The sequence below is a fragment of the Talpa europaea genome (assembly GCF_964194135.1).
Source record: "Talpa europaea genome assembly, chromosome: 6".
NCBI lineage: Eukaryota > Metazoa > Chordata > Mammalia > Eulipotyphla > Talpidae > Talpa > Talpa europaea.
In genome coordinates, this window is record NC_140072.1 from 98,219,082 (window position 1) to 98,235,793 (window position 16,712).

Below are 16,712 nucleotides of genomic sequence, written 5' to 3' on the forward strand. Positions count from 1 at the left end.
TTCCCCCAGGCCAATTGCAGTGTTCTGGTAACAGCTGATTTATACTCAGAGGGCAATTCGCCCAAGAAAAAGAAGGAGCTATACCTAGGAGCTCTGTCTATAGGGAAAAGGATTAAAAAGAATTAGAACTGTGAAACGGGGGGAAGGGAAAAGTTGGGTAGTGGTCACCATTGCTAAAAGAACCTCCAGTCTGGCCAGTATGAAGTCATGGGACCCATGTTCATAGGAGGAGCCAGACCAAGGCAGGTCACTAGACATGGAGGGGCAGGAGAAGGGGAGAAAAACCTGAATCCTGTCTAAAAGGGTATCTGGCTAGTGTCTGTCCACCTGCATCCTCCTGACTCATGACCCTCTGCTTCTCAAAGTGGTGACAGTTCAGAGGCTTCTCGGCTCTGTCCCTTGACAAACGGTGGCAAAGCGGGCCATGTGAGGGACACTTAGTATGACTGTTTTCCTTGGGGATTGGAATTTACCTGTCACCCATATGAATTTCTTTTCATTATCCAAGAAATCCAAAATGTCTATCTTCCTCTGGAAGCCTGAAGCCCAAACACTGGTCCTCAGCCTTTTTGCTATCCCCAGCACCTAAATGCACAATAAGCACAAGTGCTGGCAGATGACAGCATTTAATGAGGACATTATAGAGTTCTTTGTTGAAGACATCAAGTAAAGATGTTGAGTAGAAAAGACCCCAAGACACACACTTGATACATCCTCTCAGTTTATTCTATTTCACTTTAGCTCAAATGTAGGTTGGCAAATATTTTACACTGATAGGATTCACTTCCCTTCACTGTGCCATCACTCTGTGATAGAATTAAGTTCAATGCCTGAGGCGAAGTTTTCAAATACTTTTGACTGATTTTCCAAGTATTTGGGGAAACAAAGCAGTCATCTGTTTTTGTTACAGAAAAAATTGATGTTAAGGGTATGGGTGCTAATATTTCTCTTGTGGATTTTCTAGCAAATGTAAATTTTTAGTTCACTTGCAACAAGCAGATATAGATTGGCTCGCCCTGGTCTTGAGTCTCTGACAAATCTATGTTCTGTGACCACAGTCCTCTATACTGGGGGCACTTTTGATGTAAACTCAGCCTGAAGGAAGCCTGCTAGTCCATAATATCCACAGTATGAAGAAGAGGAGAAAGGTATTTTTCAACAGAGACAAAGAAAGATAAATAAAACACCTGACAGTCCTCTGCCCTCAGAAAGTCATTTGGTAAATGCAATAAAAATAACTGCTATTGAAAGTGTGACTCCCGCCCCATGGGGCAAGTGCTCTCCGACTGGAGTTTTTATTTACAAAGTACTCTGTGCTTGTGTTTGGGGAAATGGCGGTTCAGTTAGATGAGGCCTGTCAATGAGGAGCAGCGCTTGTAATTCAGAGTGTTGTCAGGCTCTTTGCTGGACGACAGCCTGAGTTCTGCGTGTGCCGCCCTAATTCTGCCTCTGCTGCCTACTGCAGCTCTCTGCCCATGTGTCTGTCCCTTTACTGAGCACATCAGGCCAGGAATCTGACTTTTCTCTGTGTCCCCAACATCTAGCAACCTTGTAGGTGATGAATACGTTTTGGATGAACACGTATCTCAGAGGGACCAAGGGTAATATGCCACTCGGCTCCTCAGAATCTCCAGCTCTGAAACCTAGTGGCTGACCTTGATCTGGAGAATGGCGATGTTCTGCTGAGACCATAATTAGAGTGAGAATGAAGTCACACCACGCAGGCACACAGGCATACACGCGCACACGTTTTTCCACCCCTTCCTCTTACTGTTCCACCTCCGTTTTTTTTTTTAAATAATAAATTTTATTTTTATATTCCCCCATACAATTGCAAACGCCCCATTCTGACCCCAATCCTTCCCCTCCCTCCCCCCACCCCCCAAAAAGTGTCTCTGGTTCATAGTTTTTTGTTGATTTTGATTTTCACTTTCTTATATTCATTTTCCTGGTCCCTTATTTAAGTTTTCTAGATTCCTGCTATGAGTGAGACCATCCGGTATTTTTCTTTTTCTTTTTGGCTTATTTCGCTGAGCATGATCCCTTCCAGCGCCATCCATGTTGCTGCAAATTGCATGTGTTTATCTTTTTTGAATGCTGAGTAATATTCCATGGTATATATGTACCACATCTTCTTGATCCAGTCATCTCTCTTACTGTTCCACCTCCTCCTCTTACTGTTCCTCCTCCTCTCCCTCTCTTCCCCTTTATTTCTCATCATGCTTCTTTGTAATCTTCAAAGTCCAACACTGCACAGAATAATATACTGAATTCTCTTTCCACACAACATAAGCCCTTAGTACCATTGTGAAGCCCCAGAGGACTTTGAAATACAGAATCCTAACTGTAATTTACATTTGTGTATTGATTGCTTGTTTGTGAATTGCTGGAACATAAATACCCAACACATCATTTGTCATCCATAATAGCAATATGAAATCGATAGGGCACTCTTCACATCTCAGATGAGGAAGCTGAGGTAGACAGGTGACTAAATCCCAAATATCATGCATCCCTACTATTTCTTTTTGCTGTGTATGTCCCCAGAGACATACAAGACTTTCATTACATCCAGAGAAGTGTAGACCACCTTCAACTTCATCTCCAATGCCAGGGATGCTGTGGGCAAATGTCTTTAATCTCCCAAACCTCATTTCCTCATTCATCTGTAAAGGGGGAAAAAAAAAACACTTAGAGCTGTAATGTGGACTAACTTATTAAGTAAATGATTAATAAAGGATTTTGAAAATAAACTGCTGCTTAAAAGCTTTGTAACTCTTTAAACCTAGATGTTCCTGGAAATGAGAAAGAGATTTAGGTCCTGAATAAAGAACAAATACATTTTTTGAATTTCCAATCAGCCGAAAAAGAATTAATTTCAAATGAAAACCTGGGTGATAATCTCTACTTTTAATCTTGAACTCTCCAAGAAAAAAATCTTAGGCATATTTTTTAATGTAGAAAATGAGTTCTCTGAGTTTTTGATACTGAGGGATTGACATTGTTCAGGAAGATACCATGAAAACAAATTTTAGAGTGAATGTCTGGAGAGGTGCTTAATAGCACAGGCATATTCATTTAAATTAATAAAATAGGATTATATAAGGAAAAATCAAGTTTAAGGGGGAAACAGTGATGTCAAGTGAGAAGAAGCCCAATGATGTGTTTGGGTGTAACACCTAATCTCCCTGGCAAGAAAAACAGAGAGGAAACAGCTCTGAATTCTGTAATTCTCATTTCCAGGCTCAGGAAAACAGCTAAGGTCCTTGGGAGCAAAGAGGTTTTTACCTAGTACTAGACTGTTTGGGAATCTCTCCTGTGGGGGAAAATCCACGGCACTGCCTCCTCAGTTATTTTCCTATAACCCTCCTGATGTTCACCTATTAAGAATGACTTCTTGAATTAGAATAGATAATAAAACCTTAACTTAGAAAGCAACAAAGAACTGAGATATACATTTTTTAAAAAGAGGGCCACCACAGCAGTACTGTGTCATGTATACTGCATGGGGATTCGGTATAAAACATGCACAGGGATTCAGTATAAAAATATACATAATATTCATCATGGAAGCAAAGCTAACATGTATCATGTGCTTCCTGCATACCAGAACCTCTTTTGATGAACCCTTTATGTTTTTAAATCATTCAGTGCTCACAGCAACCTTATGAAAGTAAATATTGTTTTTAGTCCTCTTTTTGCAGACCAAGTAAGTACTGAGGTGTAAAGAGACTAGTCAGTTAGGCAGAAGGGCGAGCCGCCCTTGAACCTAGGACTCAGATTCTCTGTCCATTTGTCCTTGCTGGCTTGCCCTTTGATTTCTTGTTTTCTTTCCATCTTCAATTTTACTTCTACTCCTTACTTCCTCATTCTTGCCCGTAATCTACATCCCCTTTATTTCCTCCATCTTTATCAATTTCTTAACTGACCATAATATAAAATGGAAGAGGTGTTTATTGAATATGGTTTATACTTTCTACTTAAAGTTGTGACAGTAAACGAGTTAGGATTTTATTTTTATGTCTCTTGTAAGCTTATAAGTTTGTTTTGGCTAAGGAGCATTTTACTTATGCCACAGTTAGCTTATAGCATTCCCCTGTGGCATGAGAGTAACTTGTAATAAAAAGCTACCCATTTCTGTCCGGAAATTTCTAAGTGCTCCCAAGTTGATTGACTTTGCATGGGTTTAAATGATACTGTGCTTAGCCTCCTGCCTCTCCATCTCATTCCTTAAGAACACAGGTCAGCCAAGAGCTGAATGGAGGGCAACAGAGAGCCTGTTGTACAAATAAGGTACTAGCAAGTGCTCAAAGACCGGTTCTGGTCTTGCATTCTGTGATCTTGAGCATATGCTCATTCCTTGTGCCTATTAGTCTCATTATTTGTGACATGCAAGTAACAGCTCTCATCATATTCAAATGATTTAAGAGGAACAACTAGTAAAAATCCCCCAGGTTCTCATTGTTGAGTTAGTAAGGTTGATATAAAGAATGCCAGATATCATTTGCTCAAAATCTCATATGAATTTTGGCAGTGGTATTGTGACTCAAACAGCCAAATGTTATGTTATCTTGTCCCTGTAGTCTGAGCTCTACAAATTCTGTGAATTTTATAATTTCTTTCATTCACTGAACCAACGTTTCTTGAAGGGTGGAGCCGTGTGCCATGGACTGTGTTGGACTCAGGACAGAAGGTGATGATGAGGCAGCCTGTGTCCTAGTCCACACAGTCCAGTAGAAAATGAAATTAATATGAGATCCAGCTCTGCCTTAAAAACAACACAAAATTTTGAAGTTTCCTTTAGGAGCTCTCATAACATGTTTACTTTTAAAATAGACTCTATTTTCTCTGCAAGTCCACAGCTACATGCTGATCTTATTTAAAGAAACCAAGTCGGTATTGCTTCAGCACCTTCAAACAGTCAGTTTAAATCGAAACCTACATAAATTGTTTAAAATAATATTATGTGAATGTTTTCTTTGAAGCTAAATATTAAATAAGTTTTCTTTTGTTCTTGTTTAAATTTATGAGATGTTGCCTACCTCCCAGATGCCTTTGTAAACTGAAACCAAGATTTATAAACGAAATCAAAAGGTTAGCCCCTCTTACTGCCTGGGAAAGATGCAGGTTTCAAAAGGAAGATTCCTATGAAGACATTAACATGCTGTGAAATGCCCCCTCTGCTGTCATGACCACTGAGTACACTGCCTTGGTATCAATATAAAGCCAGGCTATTGCCCAGACTTCAAAGAGGGGGAATAGTTCTACAGAGCAGGGACACATTGAATGTCAGGAAGAAATGTCTTGGTATAAATGATGCAGTCTTTCAACATATATTTGGGGTGTGCCCACAAGTTAAAAAGACAGCTATATGAACAAATAGATAGGTAAAAATTAAAAAGCACTTGACCAAGTATTCAAAAATATTTCTCAAGATTCAAAAGCTTTTCTCCTCTACTTTCTATCCCCAAATTATGAGCCTGTCAGTTCGGACAAAGCAGAGAACACCAAGAGCCTATTCAGTCCTTTTTTTCTCTATCATTATGTAACAGTCCTGCTGTACAGAGTCACATAACATTGTACAGAGAGAAAATTAATCATGACCTAATGAGATAGGGATGTGAAAAGAAGTTCGAAAGAAGTAATTTAGAGGCCCCAATTAGGGCCTATTCTCGTGGGTTTCCTGTGGGCTTCACTGACGATCCGAGGTCCAGGCATGTGAGAAGGGCAGGGGGGAAGGAAGGGGGTGTGAAGAGCAGCAGAGGAGGAAAGAAGACAGAGAAGCTACACTTCGAAGCATGCAAAAGAGGCTTTTGCGATCCTGTAGATGAGAGCTGATGACCAGCTAAACATCAATGGGAAGGAAAAAGATGATGACATACCTATTTTTCAAAGGTAGGTTGATGACTGGATATGGTTGTCTACAGAAGTCCTAAACTAGGAAGCAACAGTGCTATATGAGAACAAATAGGCAAGCCCTAAAGTAACTTAATGCTTAAGGGGGTTTAGTAGGGATGGAGTGGGATGGATGCCCTGCTTACTGTAAACTGTTTGCCGTGAGGTCAGTTCAGACTAGACTTGCAAATAAGAGGTTGCCAATAGGCCACAAAGCAAGGAATATAACTTAGCATGAGCTTCTAAGTAGTTTTATCTGAAAGGTAATACTAAACTGTGACTGAGTCTGACCTGTAACGAGAAATTTGCTGGTGAATTCCAAGGAGCAGGAATTTTAAGAAAGAGTTGTCTTGCTATGGTATAGCTCTCAAGACTCTGAAAGGGAAAATTCCAGACCGGAGAAGAACCTAGGAAGACAGGTTTTGGAAAACCCGATAGAAAATGCAAAATCTTTTATTTAATTTGAAAATGTTATCTGCAAAGTTGTATAATGACATCCTGTAGAGACAAGGTATTCAAGTGTTTCAGCTGAATGAGATCATTTGACTTGTGTCAATCTTGTGACAGGACTGCCAGAAAGACTAGTGCGATGAACTGATATGATGCTTTCAGCCGAGCCCTGGCACAGAGCCAGCATCCAGACATGACCATTGCTTTTAATTATAGTGGACCAAGTCAGTAAAAAAAAAAAAAAAAAGGAGTTCAGAATTTGGAAAGGTAATGGACTATGGAGGAAGACTATGGGTGCTTCGGTAATAGGTGTGATGTGCTAACTTACATCTGAAGAGGTATGAACCTGTACCACTTGTCATATGCAGTGTTGTAAGCCAATGTTACCTCTTTTAAAAAATAACACAATTATAAAAATAAAGAAGAGAGGTTAACAGTGCTCTAAATCAAATTTGTCAGCTTTATTTGGGTCTATTTCTTGGGATAACCCCAGACCTCAGTACAGGTGGGTGTTAGACAGGGACTAAGGGAAGGCGGGTGCTGAGCTGGGTAAGAGATGACTCGTATTTCTGAGAACTTTCTGCATGGATTTGACAAGTAAAGAGACTTGGAAGTGTTGCAGTAGCCCCAGAGTGTAGACTCAGGACAATGACTTAGCTGTAGCCTGTCAGGTTCTGAGGCAACATAAAAGGGATACATTTTCCATTGTGAAAACCATTAGGAAATGAAACGTGCTACCTTGGGAGCTATCAAATGTGTAGTCACTAGACATCTGCTAAGGAGGGCAGGGAGGGGAGATGTTGGAGAACTCAAATGTGCTCTGGTGAAGCAGCAAGGCCCTGGCTCCACTCTTAACTGGTTGTATCGCTTTTAGCAGGTCACTTAACCCCTCATGGCCTCAGTTTTGTCATCTCTGAATCCAAAAGGTAGGACTGGGAAATTCCTACACTACTTTCAGCTTTGAAATTTCGTGATCTTTGGTATGGGCCCACGTCCTTTGCTTCCTTGTCAAAGTGAACCCCTCCACCCCTGACCAGCATGTGCTGGCTCCATCTCTAGGCCTCAGCTTTGAGGCTCATCTGTGTCTGAAGAGTGTGGGTCAGCAGGCCCAGGAAGCACAGGGCAGCTTGCTCTGAATATGATGGCTTAGGCCTTGTGCAGAAACACTTTGACATCAAATTCAAATTGCCCAGCCCCTGGTGTGAATTTCACAGAACCTTTGATGGGCTTTTGCTTTCTGTTTGCTTAAAACATATTTGTTTTCAAGAACATGCTCCATGCACAGGTTGCTGGAAAGATCTGACAGACATCTTTTAGCAGTTAGTTCTCTGTACCACTTTTGGTCAAAAGTTTTGAAATTCTCCTCACTCTGTGCTGTGTCATATTTTCAAACATGGACACAAATCTCCTCGCTAGCTCAACAGTACTTAAAATAGCTGTGGACGGCAGCATTCCTCCATTCTGTGGGTACTACCTCCCAAGTCAAAGGAGACAGAGGGTTTTACTGATGGAATGAGGTCTTTGTTTATAAGGGGTGAACAGCAGGGTTCCGGGAGCTCACTTTGGATACACATCTTGAGTTGAAACAGAAACTATACTTCCTCCACCTTTGGATCTCTTTAGAAAGATTGCTAAAACATTCCATTTTACTTTCTTAAGATTCTGCTAGTGGACATTCACTTATCTTAAAAAGTACACTACTATGTTAATTTATAATCTGTGTGCTTGATTTGCTCTCAACAAATATGTAGCAATCTACATGTTTGTTTTTTTCACAAATGGAAAATCTAAGAGCAATTCTACCTCCAATGTTCACTGGATGTGAACATTTCTTATAAGAGGACAATTAGAAATTAGAGGGGAGGGATTGGGGTCAGAATGGGGGGGTTGCAATTGTATGGGGAATATAAAAATAAAATTTATTATTAAAAAAAAGAAATACCTTTGTATTTATAATCTGAAAGAGTCCATTTGGAGGGTATTTTTTTACATGCCCAGTGCATATAGAGAAGTCATCCTTTTTAAAACCCTGGTCAGCCATCACCACCTCCAGGGTTCCTTCTAGCCCCAGCTTCTCCTAGGGCTACCATGACAAAGCACCACCAACTGGGGTATCTTACCACCAACAGTTGGTATCTTAAAATTGTAGGGTATCTTTTTGTTCCAGAGATTGGAAATCAAGGTGTTGACAGGGCCATGCTCCCTTAAGGAGTTAGGGAAGCCTCTGTTGCCTGACTTCCTCTTAGTTTCAGGTTTTCTTGGCAATTCTCAGTGCTCCTTGGGGTTTACAGCTGCATAACTACAGTTGCTGACGCCTTCTACATGTAGCTTCTTCTTTGTGTCTGTATATGTCTCTCTTCCTCTTGTAAGAACACCAGTCATATGTTCATAGACTCACCCTAATCACTTAACTTGATTACATCAGCAAAGGCTCTATTTCTGAGTAAGATCACATTCATCAAGGGAGCTAAGATTTTAATCCCATGACACCCCCTGCCCCAAACTGGTTGAGATGCCCCGTTTCTCTGTTTCCAATGCCCTTCTTAATTAAATGTCTCATAAAAGTTATCACACTGTACTGTCATTTTGTTCCTGCCAGTAGACTCACTTGCATAAAGTAAGGACTCAGAATATCTGAAGTTCCCAGCAAAGCATCTCCAGCTGGTAGACGCTCAAATGTTAGTGACATGGAAACACTTGATCATCGTCAACATGCTCGGATGTATGTGGACAGTGTTAGTGACATGCTTTTGTAAGATCATGAAAATATTAATCATTAATGTTGTATATAACTGCTACCATTTATTGTGTGCTTACTATGTCCTGGACACTATGTTAAGCATTTTTTAATTCCATTTAATCTTCACAGGAATATTCAATATTAAATATGATCATCCCCATTTTATAAATAATTTGAATGAGGCCTAGATTAGTTAAATTTCCTGAGATCCCACTACCAGCACATGGGAGACCGAGGACCTGATCATAGGTCTGTGTGAGTGCAGACTTGCATTCCTAACACTTTGTTGTGTTTCTTTCACACCAATTGTCCTTTCTGATGCTCCTGTGAGTGGAGGGCTGTGTTTGGTACTTATGTTCCAGCTCACTGATGAATATGCTGCAACCCAGAGAGGTTGAAAAACCAGTTGGTCTTTTGGCCACCCATATCCTTTGACCTCAATGTCACCTTTTTAGAAATTGCCTTTCTTTGTTGATTGCAAAATGATTTTTAGCAATATCTGAGAAAAGGAGGACATGGAATGGAAAAAGCATTACTTTAATAGTTTATGAATTTAACTGACAAAGAAGAGCTAGGTTTATCGATTGCAATGGAAAACTATTTTGAGAAATTATTCGCTCTGCCTTCAACTTGGTCAACAAAGCACCCTCGTGGTATGTTTACTTTGTTGGGTAATGATAGATCCTATTTTGACTCAGCAATTCTTCTGGAGACAGGAGCTACTGTGTGTTCCTCAGAGTTCCCCCAGCCTGTGTCTCCTTCCCTACAGTCCCAGGTCCTGGTCCCCAAGCACTTGGCATGGCCTTGGACTTGAAATCCATCTAGCCCTCAGGTGGGAAGAAAGAGGAATTGGAGCTTACTTCTTGGATTCCACATCCAGCTACACTTGACCTGGTCAGGCTCTAAGCTTTCCCCAGGGCTGATAACTGGGGTGCCTGCCTCCTTCCCTGAAAATCAGGTCTTTGCTCTTGTGTCTGAACCTCCAGCCTGCATCCCAGCTCAGGTAATCTACCTGATTGCCTGCATTTCCACAGCGTTGTCGCCAAATCCTGGGTTCTTCTGGGCTGAGTCTACCGAAACAGGTTGATTCAGGCCCCGTGATCTGCAGATGGAGCCCCCTGGTACAGCTGCCTGGATGTGAGTCTTGTCTGCTGTGGGCAACTGCTGCTTAGGGCTGGACCTGTAATGCTCACATCTGTCCTGATCACCACTTCCTTCCTTTTACCATTATCTTGGGATCCTTTGTCCTGCCTTTGGGACTAGACATGTTCCTGGCACTGACAACTCACCTCTGTCCTCTCAACTTCAGCCCAGCCTAGCACTCATACCACCCTTAACAGGTTGTCTTGTTATGTCCAGCCCCGACTGGAGACAGTCCTCCATTGCTTTTCTTTCAAATGGGGTCAAGTTCTCACCTGGAATGTGAGACTCTTTACTGAAGCAGATGCTAGAAGGGGCAGAAAAGGGGCAAATAATTGCTAGGGGCAGAAGACACAGAGGAGGAGTGATGGAAAGCAGAGGTACCAGGCCCAGCAGAGTGCAATGCAACCTTCAGTGGCCACTGTTCTTTGAGATTAAAGGCAAAGGTTGGTTGAATGGCAAGGCCCTTTCTGATCTGCTCTGAGTCCGCAGTACATTGTGACCACACAGTCACATGCTCACTGGCCAGTTATTGTGACCACACGGTCACATGCTCACCGGCCAGCAGCCCTGGATAGTATTCAAAATTCCTAGGTCTATCGGGTTCTCCCTGGCAGGTTCCTTTCTGGACAACACTTTTAGCCCTTTGAGGCTCAGTAAACATAGAAAGGAGAGGAGAGAGAGAGAGAATTGGCCATGCCTCTAATGTGAATACAGAACCCAGCCCTCCTCTAAGAAATGCCTGTCTAATTGACAAAGCACTGGGCCATAGTCCAGCCAACATTTGTTGGACTTGACCTTGTTGCCTGGCACTTGCAGCCAGCAACCCAGCAACATGGAGGGGAGCTGCGTCCCTGGAAACATTTGTTTAAGTACAGTTTCTACAAGAAAATTCTACCACATGCTTAACTGGAGTCTTTCTCTCTGCAATTTAAGCCATCTTCTGCTTTTCCCTGCATCGGCTTCTAACTCTTCTCTGAAGTTGGTAGTGGCAGGTTTTCTAAGCAAGAGGAGGATCTGAGTCTCAGAGCTTATTTCTTTCCCCACCTTTGCCTTCCTGAGCATGTGTCTTTCTCAGACTTTCAAATTTTGTGAATTTGCCTTAATGAGTTAGTACATAATAGGTTCCTGTGCTGTTTGAGAAAACAATTTCCATCTGTTCATATATTTTTAAAAAGTAATGGGTCCTAATTAAAAAAGTCTAGGGCCTCCCTGGTGGTGCAGCGGTTGAGCACTGGGTTGTGAAGCTGCCCACAGCCTCTGCAGCACTGGTTCGATCCCCGGCTGCTCCCCGGCCACCAGAGGAGGGTCCCGCATGGCGCACAGACCTCTCCTGCCGCCCGCTGCTCCCCTCAGCAGTGTACTTCGGTCCTTCTGCCTGTTCTGTTCCCTGCTCTGGCTCTGGTGAATTCTCTAACCCTCCCACACTTCTGACTGTACCCCAGTGCTTGTATAAATAAATTAAATAAATAAAAATTTTTAAAAAAAGTAATTCCTTCCCTACTTCCTCCTCTCAAATCCTGAATTTTAGATCTTTTGAGGTCCAGCAAAATTTAGTGTTTATTCCCTTCTGAGCGCTTTTCAAGCTATTGCTCTCACCATGCAGCTTTCATTAATCCTCATGGTCTCTTCATATTGATGCTCAGAAAAATCTGAGTTCTTGCTATATATTAAAATATTGCTCAAAACTATTGTCTTTTGCCCCCTCTTCTGAGGGTGTATTTATTTATTTGGCCTTCAAAATGAAAACAGACATCTCTTACAACTGAAAGGAGAGGCAAGCACGGGCCTCCTCGTCCTGTTTGTGGGAAACAGCTGGTTAGTATAATTCACAGGCCTCTCATTTTGGGGCTTGCAGTCCTGAGCGGTTTCAGGCTGAAATCACAAGTTGGCAAACAATAGTGAGAGCCAGGCCAGGAAAGAAACAGACATATCTTATGCACAGAATGAGAGCAACCAAATAAGCATGCCAATATTCTCGCTGCCAGCAATTCTACTTCTAATATATTTACCTTGGAAGCCAGTTTATTATTCCAGTGATGAGGATACTGAGAACTATTCTCCTTTACAGTTGGCATCTGACTTGGGAGGAAACATCTTGCTGTTTGTTTAAGGGCACCGTAATGTTCAGCGGTGACTTGTATTAGGTAAATGATCAACCTTGGACATTCTAGGTGGAAACTTTGAAATAGTCAAAAAAAGATGTTTATTATATATGTGTGTGTGTGTGTGTGTGTGTGTGTGTATTCTCATAATATATGACTTATATGTTTCTATATATTTAAAAACTTTTCTCCATGACCAACCATTACATCCTGTCCCTTTCTCCTCCCCACTGCCCACTTAACCTCAGAGCCCTCAGAGTATTTATTAACATTCGTTAGTTTTGGTCAGGACCAGATTGCTTCACTAATGAGTTATACTAAACTTCCAAAGATGAACTAATACCTACACTCATACTCTTCCAAAATTTTAAAGACAACACTTACCTTGCGTTTACATGTAGTATTTAAAAAAAAAGAAAAACTCTTGTTTTACTTAAGTTACCCTGTTACACTCTCAGATTAAGGGGATTTCCTAATAAGTGGGACATCACCTCTTGGGGCTATATATTAGGATCATGCTATTTATTCTGTTCAACCCAAAGGAGGAGTGGAAATATTCAAGATAGCTGGGGGATAGTTATAATAAACTTGATTTCCCAGAAAGGAAAAGTTTATTTATTTATTTTTATTTTTTATTTTAACATTTATCATTTTTTACATTTTTTAAAACAATATTTGCTTCCCCCCATCCTCTCAGATTGAGTCCTCATAGAATTTCCTTCCAAGGCACCTGTGCACCATCACCACAGTCCCCTGTGCTCCTCCCTCCCTCCCTCTGATCCCTCTCCCGCCTCCTCCCCTGCAGGATGTCTCTGATTTGTAATTGTCTGTTTTTGCTTTGTTGTGTTTTGTGTTGTTATTATATATGTTTTTACACTGATGTCTTACTTGGTTCCCCTATATTCCTGTGAATATAAGTGAAACCATCCGAAATTTTTCTTTTTCCTTCTGGCTTATTTCACTGAGCATAATTCCTTCTAGCTGCATCCACATTGCTGCAAATAGCATGATTTTATCTTTTTTGATTGCTGAATAATATTCCATTGTGTATATGTACCACATCTTCTTGATCCAGTCATCTACTTTTGGGCATTTGGGTTGTTTCCAGGTTTTACCTATTGTGATAGTGCTGCAATAAACATAGGTGTACAGGTGTTCTTTTGAATCACTGTTTTTGTGTCCTTTGGGTAGATCCTTAGTAGTGGAATGGCTGGATCGTATGGTAGCTCCATTTTTAGTAGACTGAGGAACCTCCAGAGAGCTTTCCACAGTGGTTGGACCAGTTTGCACTCCCACCAGCAGTGTAGGAGAGTTCCTTTTTCACCACATCCTCGCCAACATTTGTTGTTGCTTGTTCTTTTGATTCGTGCCATTCTTACTGGTGTAAGGTGGTATCACAGTGTGGTTTTGATTTGCATTTCCCTGATGATAAGGGATGTTGAACATTTTTTCATATGCCTGTTGGCCATTTGCATTTAGAAAGGAAAAGTTTATACAGGTCCTTCTCTACCCTCTGGATTATCTTTGTGAACAAAAATTTAGTTATTATTTCATCTACTTCTGGGCTTATCCAACATTTTGGACAGATTAGCAAAGAATGAGGCCATGTGAGGGTCTAAGGCATGGACTGTATGTGAGACTTACAGAGGACAGGGTAGGAAGGAAGAATGGAAATGATCTAGGAAGAGGAAGAAGAGTAAGATGGGAGAGGAAATAAACAGAAGAAATGTCATCCTGAGGAGTAGTGGAGGGTCACCCCTGACTATTCCTGGTCACATCTGTGCTGTTATTCTGTCAGGAAAAGTGAGAGTACAGGTCCCCCCCCCCCCCACTAGCTGAAGATAGAACATCCTTTTTTGAGTAACTATTTGGGGGGGGGGTTATTGAGAATGCTCGAAATAATCTCCCATATAGATTAATGGGAATAATATTCCCAGACCCCCAAAATAACCTGCTAATCTTTCTTACCAAATCCTAGCAGAGGAAACCTATATTTCTTTTCGGCAAACAGAAAAGCTCTCAGGAATGGACTCTTCTTACAGCTACTTGTATAAACTTGGTACTGTATTTTAACAGGCCCTGCTCTAACATAGGTCTCACTTTTTAAAAATAAAATCTTCATATATCACCTTTGAAATTAGTTGCTTAAGCTGACCAAAGATCTGAAGCATACAGCAGGGGAGGAGGGAGAGGTGTCAAAGCAGGGGCAGGAAGAGCCACCAGGGACTGTGGTGATGATCTCGGTGCTATAGAAAACTATAGGGACTATGCCTGAGGGGAGAAAGCAAACACTGTCAAAAAACGAACAGTGGTGTAAGAAAATAAATAAATAAATAAGAAATTACTGGGCCTCCCCCGTGGCGCAATGGTTGAACCCTGGGTTGTAAAGCTGCCCGTAGCCTCTGCAGTGCCGGTTCCATCCCTGGCCGCCTGCGAGAGTCCCACTTGGCGCGCTGACCTCTCTTGCCACCCGCTACTCCACTCAGCAGTGTACCTCTTCAGTCTGCCTGATCTGTTCCCTTGTCTCTGGTGAATTCTCTCCTGAGCTTCTGACTGTACCTAGTGCTTGTATAAATAAATAAATAAATCTTTTTTAAAAAAAAAGAAAAAGAAATTACTTGCTTCATTATCATATCAAAAAAATTCAGTATTTATATTGGAAAACCCATCCTTTAGTCGCCTTCCATTTCTTAGCCTTTTTTTTTTATGCAAAGCATAAAAATTTCAGAAGTGTGAGCCAATTATTGGTTGATTAAGTTACAGGAAAAAAGCATGATTATCCAATAAAAGTCACAAATGTATATATAGCTAATTTTATGCCTACATGTATCTAACCCAGCCATGGTAATTATAACCACACTTTGTTTTTTATTTCCTGGGGGAAATAGGTTAGATTGGACCTGAATGCATGATTACAGAGTACACACATATAAATTGAACTTTCCTAAATCTAGGTCACTTGGAAAAGAAGGTTCTTTTGATTAAGCCAGGTTGACAATTAGATTCACAGGGCACTTCAATGTTAAGTAATATTCTTCCCACAATCTGGGTCATAAGGCAGTGTAAACAACACATTGATATTAAGAAACAGAAAATCACATTCACCATAATAGTATAGCTTCACAGAGTATGGTTTTACACTTTAATATGCTGTGTTCTGTTCTGCCATGTTAATATTTTAAGTAATATAATTTCCTTTTCGTGTAGTTTTAAGTTCATCTTTTATTTTCTCTTTACACTTCTGGAATAACTTTCTATTATGCTACATCTTATGCCAGGAGAAAATCCTGAAAAAATAGAAAACATAAAGTCAAATAATCTTTGTAGGAAAATAGCAAAAACAATAAAAATGGCTTTAAGCTCCTCCTCCAAAATGTCGTCTTGTATATCTTGCAGATTCAATCTGTGTACCAGGCTTCGATCCAGGGCTCAACATGATGACTGGGATCACCCCCATTAACCCAATGATACCAGGTCTGGGGCTAGTCCCACCTCCACCACCAACGGAAGTGGCTGTGGTTAAAGAAATAATTCATTGCAAAAGTTGTACTCTTTTCCCTCAAAATCCAAGTAAGTAACACTTGTGAGAAATATTTGCCCATCATTTTAAATTTCTTTTTCTTTTGTACATGATATTGCTGCCTTCCTTTTCAGATGTGACTCAACATTGTCCCACAGAGATAAACAGAATGAAGAGCCATTCTTCAACAGTAGAGGCCTTTGTCTCTAGATTAGGACAAATATATGGGGATGTGTCTGTGTTTCTGTCCAGGAGCTGAATCAACACCAGGAAAGCGACATGTGTGATTTGCAGCTATATTTCCAGCATTAAGAATCTATGTGTGTGCAGTGAAGTCTAGCATTTTCTGCAGAAGAGTGTGAAACTTGAGCACTTCCATCCATCTTCACAAATGTGGGAGAAAAACTCTGAAATGTGTTTTGCTAGATGGAAAAAATGAATTAATTTGGCAGTTAACAATTGTAGGGGGGAGCCTACATTTCAGAGTTTCTGGGCCAAATTGCATTTGCTTGAAGGAAACATACGTTTGATGAAATAAATGGACCAAGTTTTTTTTAATTTAGCCTCAGATACTAAGTTTATGGGTTTATATAGCTTGGGTTGGTTTTTTCTTTAATTCATATTAATCAATGTTGCTTTTTAAAGTGGACTTTTCAGGAGATTGCTTTAGTAATCTACATATAAACTAGGCAAAATGTTGTGACAGTGTACATTTTATCTTTTTATACAGTCTCCTCCAAATGTAATAGTTTGCTTATTTAAAGGTGAATAATAAAAAAGGTGTTTTTTTGCAGGCCTGATGTTTCCTGGCCAAGTAAGTAGCCCGGCAGCTTCCAGGTTCCCTTCGCCGAATTCTGCCTTG

The 16,712-nt window shown here is 40.8% G+C and overlaps 1 protein-coding gene across 2 annotated transcripts in view; it reads left to right on the plus strand.

The window, feature by feature from the left end:
* Positions 1 to 16,712, plus strand: part of ENOX1 (ecto-NOX disulfide-thiol exchanger 1) — a gene marked incomplete at both ends in the record, with an annotated part of 223,766 nt that overhangs the window by 77,852 nt on the left and 129,202 nt on the right. For both annotated transcript variants that reach the window (XM_084234631.1, XM_084234632.1), the window contains one exon: positions 15,727 to 15,900. In XM_084234631.1, the coding sequence (XP_084090757.1) occupies positions 15,727 to 15,900 (174 nt within the window). The remainder of the gene's footprint in view (positions 1 to 15,726; positions 15,901 to 16,712) is intronic.